General features: G+C 42.6%; 1 protein-coding gene across 4 annotated transcripts in view; it reads right to left on the reverse strand.

Annotated features, from left to right (window-relative positions):
• Positions 1–8,011, reverse strand: part of EPC2 (enhancer of polycomb 2) — a 121,445-nt gene extending 113,434 nt beyond the window's left edge. For 3 of the 4 annotated variants that reach the window (XM_077767785.1, XM_077767784.1, XM_077767783.1), the window contains exon 1: positions 151–313. In XM_077767785.1, the coding sequence (XP_077623911.1) occupies positions 151–303 (153 nt within the window). In that variant the 5' untranslated portion in view covers positions 304–313. Of the gene's footprint in view, positions 1–150; positions 314–7,990 lie in introns of those variants that run through there. The other variant, XM_077767786.1, reaches the window with a different exon arrangement.
• Between the last annotated feature and the right edge of the window lie 574 nt (positions 8,012–8,585).

The following is an 8,585-nucleotide window of genomic DNA, read 5'->3' on the forward strand; positions in this document are numbered from 1 at the left end:
TTACGCTACTCCGCCGGCGTAGGGTCCCATGCGTTGGAGCGGCAGCGGCGCCCTCCAGCGAGCGTAAAGCGCTCTGTGAATGGCGAGGCCCGACTGACAAAGGGGAGGGGGGAGGAGAGAAGGGGGGGTAATAAACACTCGAGTCCCTACCGATTCCTCCTCCTTCTCCATCCCGGTGGGCATCTGGGGCACGGCCCGGTTGATGGAGACGCAGTCGTTGAGATCAGGCATGTCCTTGCCGCGGTAGATAGGCAGCGGTTTGGCGGCGTCCAGCGCCCGCGCTCGGAAGGAGAGTTTACTCATTGTCTCCCCCACTTACNCCGCTCGCAGAGTGCCCCGAGGGAAAGCGCCGGGCAAAACACGGCCGCGCCGAGCAGCGCGTGTCTGCAGAAGTCCGTGAGCGGGAAAGCGAAATGTCAACCGGTGCGCAACGGCCGCCAGCGAGCCTGTGTTTAGCGCTGTGTCCCTGGCGCCCCGAACGCCAGCTAATTCGCACGTCCCGGTGAGGTGCGAAAGGTCCGTTCCGTCTGCCCACTCAGAGCGGCGCAGATCTGCGGAGTCCGCCCGCCCCGAAAACGGCGTAGCACCCCAGCCCTGCCCCGGCATCCTCTCCTCAGTACCTGCCCCTAAGAGCTCTCCGCGGTAATACATCCTCGCTCATCCCTCGCAGGGAGGATGCTCATGGCCGCAGTGACGGTTAATGTTTGAGGCTGCCAAGTGCAACAAGTGCCCTTGAACCTGTCACCCAAACTTTAATTAGAGTTGTTTCGGGGATGGTAGATATTTCCCTGATGTCGAAAACAGAGTTCTTAAGACTTAAGCTTATAAAAGTTAACCAAGGCAGCACACATTTCCAAAGTGGCAGATGTGAAATGCTGGGTATTACGGAAGACGCAAAGAAGTTTGAAATAAAGTTCCAACCCTCGGAGACCTTTCACGTTAATGGGATGACAGGATGGTTGGAAAGAGGAGGAACAGTAAGAGACGTAAATAGTTAAAGAACTGGCCGAAGGGTAATATAAATGATAGGAAAAAATATAAAAGCGTAAATACTTTACACGGGAGATGACACAAGGCAGTAGGACGTGATCCGTTACCAAATGAGTTGCACAGGCAACAAATGCCATAAGCGAGCAGAGAAAGGAGACTGTACTTTAGCTTGAACTGGTTAGAGAATGTTCTAAAGAAGAGGGGAAATGAAGCTGACACACATTAAGTACCAAGGCTATTGTTGACATCAATCTTGGTTAGCCAAGAGTTTCTTGGTTAGTCCTTAAGCATTACAGCTTTCTTACCAAATCACTAGGAAGACTGTAACACATTTTACCATTTTCTAATAACTGATAAATATTCTGTCTAGCTCAGAGAAAAGCAGGTGGTTAGCTGAAGACTAAAAGTAAAAAAAAAAAATTATTTTTACAGTCATTTCTAGATGACATCAAAACTCTCCATTTCCCCCCATCATCTGCTTGTTTCCCTCTTCCTTTTTCCTCTTCTTCCTCTTCTCCTTCCTCTCCACACCCTCCTTTGGGGCAAAATGGTAGATATGGACTTCATGGCACAGTCTGAATAGTCAAACACATTTGACCCAGCAAGACTTCAAGCATTATTTAGCAAAGGTTAAGTGTTTTCCATCTACTTTGTTGTTGGAAACAGTGGAGATGTTGTGACTCGCTTCTTGTAAGCAGTACCTTTCTCAAGCTTACGGGCATGTCCTGCTCGAGGTATTACCCTCTAGAGCAGTTCCAGTTCTCTCAAAGAACCCGATCTTATTGGTAAGGGCCAACACTGGATTCAAGTGTGAACGGGGGCAGAGGGAGCCATGGTTGAGTCAACCAGGGCTTTTATCTGGGTGCCTAGCACTTCTCAGATTCAGAAAAGATCATTTTTTCCCTATATATCGTTACTCTCTTCTTTTATAAATGTTTATTTATTTGGGGAGAGAAAAAGACTATGAGCAGGGAAGGGCCAAGGTTTTTTGAGTTTCCTTTTTTACCAGTCTGTATAATTAAAAAAATACTTAGAAAAATAACTAACTGGAACATGTTGTTTATAATGGAAGTTGTACTACAACTCAAATGAAACACAAAACATTTATGAAATTTATATTATACTTCTGCTTGGAACTGTTTATCAAGGCAGAACATTTTTAAATATTCTTTTTAGTTCATATTTATTTTGAGAGCGAGCACACATGTGAAGAAAGGACAGAGAGAGAGGGAGAGAGAGAATCCCAAACAGGCTATATGCTGTCAGTGCTATCTGACATGGGGCTCCATCCCGTGAACCGTGAGATTATGAACTGAGCCAAAATTAAGAGTCAGAGGCTTAACCAACTGAGCCACTCAGGTGCCCCATTACTCTCTTTCAAGAAAGGAAATATTGAGTACCTATACCATATGAGGCACTTCAGTAGTACTTTACGTATATTATCTCAGTTAATTGAATTCCACTTTGTTCTCCTTATAACCCTATGAAGAAATGTTATAATTTTACTAGTAAGGAAACAGGCTCAGACAGATAATTTGCTGTGTTTTAACACTAATAATTCACAGAACTGGATTCATATCCAGCCTGACTCATTCAGCCTGACTCCAAAACTCTTGTTTCCTCATCAGTGCCACCCTGCTATCCAACTTCTTCAGTTTACTGATCATTCAACATTCTAAAGTTGCTCTTTCAAATTACTGAGACCTCCCAACCAGTGTCTAATACAGTTATAACCCAAAGCCTAAAGAGGCAGTAGCCTTGAGGAGGGCAGAAACAACATCTGCCCTGCTAATCACTATATCCCAGTTCTGTGCCTCACATGTAACAGGTTCCTAATATGTATGTGTTGACTGATATTCCCTGAAGAAACTTAGTGATACTGACCCCGATCCATTCCGGCTTGGAGTTCACATACCCTATTGGCCTGTCACTTGACCTTGCCATTGCTGACAATATTTGCTCTTATTATGGCCCACCCTGAATTTTAGGACCAATTAAAACAGTTCAAAGAAACTCTTTGGAAACCTGAAATTCTATTACAGTAACAGGTTTTTGCTATAGTAGTTATTGTTTTATTCTTCTTTTTCATTGTCCATGTAACAGATTTCTTCCCCAAATCTCCACTTCCCTCTTGCCCTACTGTAGGCAATTATGGATTATAGAGCTGGTAACAAAATAGTCTGAGGTTGATAACACAATATTCTTTTCGAGTGAGACACAGCCTGTGTATTCTCGGCTTCCACTTCAGTGCCCAAATCAGAACGCCTCTGTCTCACATTTGGAAAGTAGCTCTTATTTGTATGCAAATATTATTTTTCATAAAGTTTATTTCTAATCTCTTTGTTAAATGCCTATATGCTCGTTAGGGCTAAAAACAGAAAATATCTTTTCAACTTTTGAGGTAGATCCTGTTGTAAAATTTTTTATCAAAACTTGTTTCAAATAATTGTGCAGTCTAAGAGCCTATTTTAATTTCCACCTACAATGCACTGAGTAGTTATTCTCTAATCAGTCCACTTCAAATATGCTTTGGACCAATTCCAAATGGCATGCATCTGGCAAGCAAGTGTAACATATAAACACCCAAGAATTAGAAATAGTTTTAAAACTACTGTCTAAATGTAGTCTAGATTAGAATAAAGGTCAAATAACTGTTAAGTATTGGAATTATATTCCAATTTCCATTTCCCTGTACTGCAATCAGGGCAGGCAGCTTCCAGATAATGAACAAATTACTTTTTGAAAGAAATCTTAAAACTAGTAAACACAGTTGCTATTCAACTATTTCAGAGTTTTGTAAATGTCACGTTCTTTCTAATTGGCTCCCTATTTCAGCAAACCCGATTGAAAGTTAATTGGGTTGGTATGTGAACTGCATCCCTCCCCTCCGTTTATGTTCCAGGAATGAGCCCAGTACCAATAAAGCTTCGTTGTTTTCCATATGTACGCTGAATGTGGGGTCTGCACTCATTACAATCAACTGGAATCAGCGACTTTCACTGAATCTTTGAGACCTAGGGATGGAGACTGCGCTCAGAGGGGACGTGCCAAATATCTACTTCCACCTTTATATTCGCCACAGTGGGAAAACAAGATGTTAAATAAAAATTTGTGCCTGTAGCTCAGTCACTTAGTGACATCGCTCCTCTCAGACCTGGTTGGAATCACAGGGTGCCACCTTGTGTATAAGCTGATGATTTACTTCCCAGTTCCACAAAGGATCCAGATAGACTCAAAAATAATCAGTGCAAAAGCTCTATATTTTGTTAGTCGAGGAAGAATGAGACAGATATAATGAAAGGAAACAGATTTGAAAACACACAACTGCAGAGGGTCCATGACACTGCGTTTTGAATCACACTGACTGACAGTCTGTCTCATTTGTTGCCCCACCCTGACCAGAAAACACACTCAATGCCCCATGCACGGAATAGATTGCTGCTCTTTATTCGAGCTCTTTGATGGGGATACCAGAAATTAGTAACGTTCTTGTGACAAATCTCATAAATCCACTAGGACAACTATTTGTGTTCAAACACCAAGCAAGCTCCATAGATTTAATTTCAGGACTTTTGGTTTCTGAGAGGAACTAGGTTCCATCACTGTGATGAATATGACCTTCCTTAGTTTTTTAAAAGTGCTGAGTTTGAAACAGGGAAACACAATTGATGGAGCAAGGCCATGGGTGGTAAAATAGGATCCTTTCCAATTCAGCTACCTTGCCCTCGAGAAATTCCACGCTTCTCTAAATTCAGCACAGCCGCCATTCAGCTGAAACCACCATTACAGTTATGGAACTGGCTGGACCTTTCCTGTTATTTTCAGGGAGCAGTGCAAGAGCCTGGGGCTTTGGGGCTACAGGTGCACATCTCCTATCTGTTTCGGTCTCCGGTAACGTCTGTTCCTCTCAGTTGCCTTCCCTGGCCTCTTCTATCAGCACATTTAGTCTCACTGGTGTGCTGGCCATCTGAGACAACTGAAGCAGACCCAGAGCACCAAGCTAGCCGGGGTCCAAAGTGTTCGCTGGGAGAAGTTCATTGTCAGGAACCTTGGGTTGCTAATGTAAATGTGGGTCCCCTCACCTACGTTTTTAATCTCTCCTACCACCAAAGGACTAATGTTTATAAACACTGATTTGTGAACGGAATAGGCAGTTGGAATCCTGAATTAAAGAAAATTAGGAAATTGAGTTAGTCACAGCCACGCCTTATTGATCTTATCTTTGTTGCTCCCAAGAACGAAGTGGCTTGTTTCCTAAGAAAAGGTTCTGGTATTAGCATATTGAGAGGCCCTAAACAAAAGCTTTTGGTACAAGCATACTGAGAGCCCCCTAAGCTCCAGAGTGACTTGTTAGGAGCCACAAAGGAAAGCAATTTTCTGTCTCCAAGTTAAAAAACAGGTCTGCTGGTTTTTCATCAGCTATGAAAGGTGATTTGGGCAGAGAAAGAAACAGAAACCATTGAACTAAAATACACTAATTACCTAGATATTTACTGGTTCACCCACACCCTTCACCTTATTTTAGGAGGGATTTCAGATGGCTTTTGAGAGTATCTAAAATGTGTGAGGATAGCATTTGGGCTTTAAATTTCCTGATAACATGAAGTTTCCTAGTCATGTGAAAGTAGGAAATCTTGACAGCTTCACAGTTCACAGTGTCCGTTATATAAAATGATTGCTCAGGAGCTTTATGCTTGTTTCTGGTCCTAATCAGAATATCCAAGAGCTCATAAATAGAGCAACTAAGTGGTATGACAGACCCCTCAGCAGTATCCTTACGGAAGACACAAAAGAGGCATCCCAGGGCTGTTTCTTACAGTGATTCCCCCTATGAGCTAATTGCATCATGTGCAATCCGGCACAATTCTGCAGGGATTAGGATGTCCGATGCCATGAGCCCCACCCCATGCAGGTCTGGGAGTATGAATGGACTCTGTGATCACCCATGCGGATCTGAGAGTGCAAATGAATTCCATGGCCTCCAAGCAATCCTCCCTGAACAGTGTCTTCTCTCCACTGTCTCCTGATAAACTGTGTGGCTGAAAGCTCAAAATTGTGCTCTGTTACAATTGCCTAAAGTGTGGCCCTTCTAAGTGCCCAGTTAAGGGTGACTTATGCTTTAAGGGACCGTGTTGTGCAGTATAAAGTTAATGTCCTTTTCTGGAAAGAAAGAGGCTAACCCAAGGACCGGTGGCTGATAAGAAAGTTGTCCCTCCTACTCTTTCAGTGAGCTAGGGGTGTATCCACTGGCAAGGCCAAGAGGCAATTTTGCCTTTGCATAAACAAGGTGTGCATTACCATCTCAGGTTAGATGGTATGGTTGGTGGGACACAGAGACACGGTGTTTTTGCACACTATATCCACATGAAGGCTGTCCTCTAGTGGGTGGCAATAGCTATTGTTTGCCAGTTTTGTTTCCTAGCTCTGATTCTGCTTCCAGCGCTTACATTGTTGTGCCTTTACTTAGAAAGCAGCCCCATCTCTGCTATTCACCATAGGCAGTGTTTATAGCCAAAGCGAGTTTTGAAGGAAACCGAGCTTAAGAGTATCCTCTTTGAAAGGAAGGCATCAGCTCCTCAACTCAACGCCATACAGGGGATACTTTTGTACTAAGTCCCTCATCTTCCACACTTGCCCACTCCAGCAATTCTTCTGGGCTTTCCCCCTGGCTAGGACACCGGCTAATGCCTACAGAATGCCCACACCTGCCATTTTAGGTTAACTTAGGGACTCCAGAAGTAGATGTTGGTTTGAAGGCCTCACATTGATGCCTTTCACTCAGCTTGGGGGCAACTATACCTTAGTCTGGGGCTTGCTATGTGAAGGCTCTGCTGACTGTCTTGGTCCTTTCTCCTACTACCTCTCTATTTCATTGGGATAAAATAGCCTAAATAGTATGTTTCAACCCATGTATGCAATAGCTCTAGGTATTTAAAATGTGCCAGAGTGGCTAGCCAAAGGAAACAACATGTGAAACCTAGTTTAAGCATAGAGATGAGTCTGGAATGTTCTACCAAAATATTCCCTCTAAGTGAAGGAAATGAGATTGCAGTGAAAGGAATGGTACTAAGGAGAAATTCTTACTTCTTACTTCATAAAGCCCCTCTGTAGGGTTAAATAATAATAATTTTACATAGATGGTTTTAAAAAATCATTTAAAGAATTAAAGTCAGATAATGGAGCATACTTGGGCTTTGGAGAGAGACAAAGCTTGTCTCTAGTATTCTTTGACCCTTACTATATTGATTAACCTCTGTGACTTTATTTGCAAGCTGGATATGATGTGCCTGTCTCATAGGCTCCTGACGAGAGTTAAATGAGATAACAGGATACAAATTGGCTAATACAGTGCCTGACAAATAGTAGAGGCCTAATCAAATCTAAAACTACTGTTTTTTCTCCCTTCCCTCTGCCCTTTTATTTACATGACTTGAGATGATTCTGATTAGAACTATAGCACATATAAGACAAAACCTTGAGTTGCTGCTCTGGTTTATGGTTTATTTTGACCTCTTTAATTTAGAACTAAACTAAACAGAGCATTCCTCCCAGGCCCACCCCCAATAACACTTCATTCCCTGGCCCTCTTTGGTTTCAGGAATGGAATGGAACTCTTATTCAAATCATCATAGCTGTAAGGCCTTTCCCATGAGATAACATTAGGTCCTTCAAAAAGAGATCTTTATTAAGAATAGACACATTTATATATAAATACCTAATCTGACTCTCTGAAAAGCCCAATTTATTTTCCATTTTCTAAAAGTTCTCTTCAATAATTATGATAAGATGAATCACATGACCTTAAGACCCAGATTTGAGGGGAAGGATCTGCTTTTCTTCTTATTTCTGCCCACCTCTCATTCTCCCTCCTTCTGTCCCTTGCTTCCATTCTCTTCTTATTTTAGGACATTCTAAAGCTAATTTTTAGAAGTTAAAGTTTCTATCTGAACAGCAACATAATTAGCTCCTGTTCAAAATTATAAAGAAATGGGCTACTTACCTATGGAAAATCCCATCATGATACATGAGCTAGCTTGTCTCTGAGTTTATGTTCATCTGTAAAATAATGCTACCATGTTCACAAGTGAGATCACAAAGGATATTAGCAAGAGTCATAATATAACATAGTAGGAGGCCTTCCAAAAAATTTTACAAGTGATGTTTGAAAATAATGTTTGTCTGATTGTTTCCAACAAATCTGTCGGAACATATCCACCCTAAAGTGTGCCCTCACTTTGTAAAGAGCAAGACGTCTCTTAAAGTCAAACCCAGTGACTAAAGTGAGCGAACCATTTGAGGGTTTTGTTTGTTTGTTGGTTGGTTTGGTTTGGTTTGGGGATTTTTTTTTTTTTAAATATTTTTTATTTATTTCTAGGAGAGAGAGAGACAGCGTGAGCAGGGGAGGGTCAGAGAGAGAGGGAGACACAGACTCTGAAATAGGCTCCAGGCTCTGAGCTGGCAGTCAGCACAGAGCCCGACGCGGGGCTCGAACCCACGAACTGCGAGATCATGACCCAAGCGAAAGTCGGACGCTTAACCGACTAAGCCACCCAGGCGCCCCTGGGGATTTTTGATCACAGAGGAAGAAAGTAGTG

This window comes from Crocuta crocuta, unplaced genomic scaffold, assembly GCF_008692635.1.
Source record: "Crocuta crocuta isolate KB4526 unplaced genomic scaffold, BGI_CrCroc_1.0 scaffold154, whole genome shotgun sequence".
In the NCBI taxonomy this organism is placed as follows: Eukaryota; Metazoa; Chordata; class Mammalia; order Carnivora; family Hyaenidae; genus Crocuta; species Crocuta crocuta.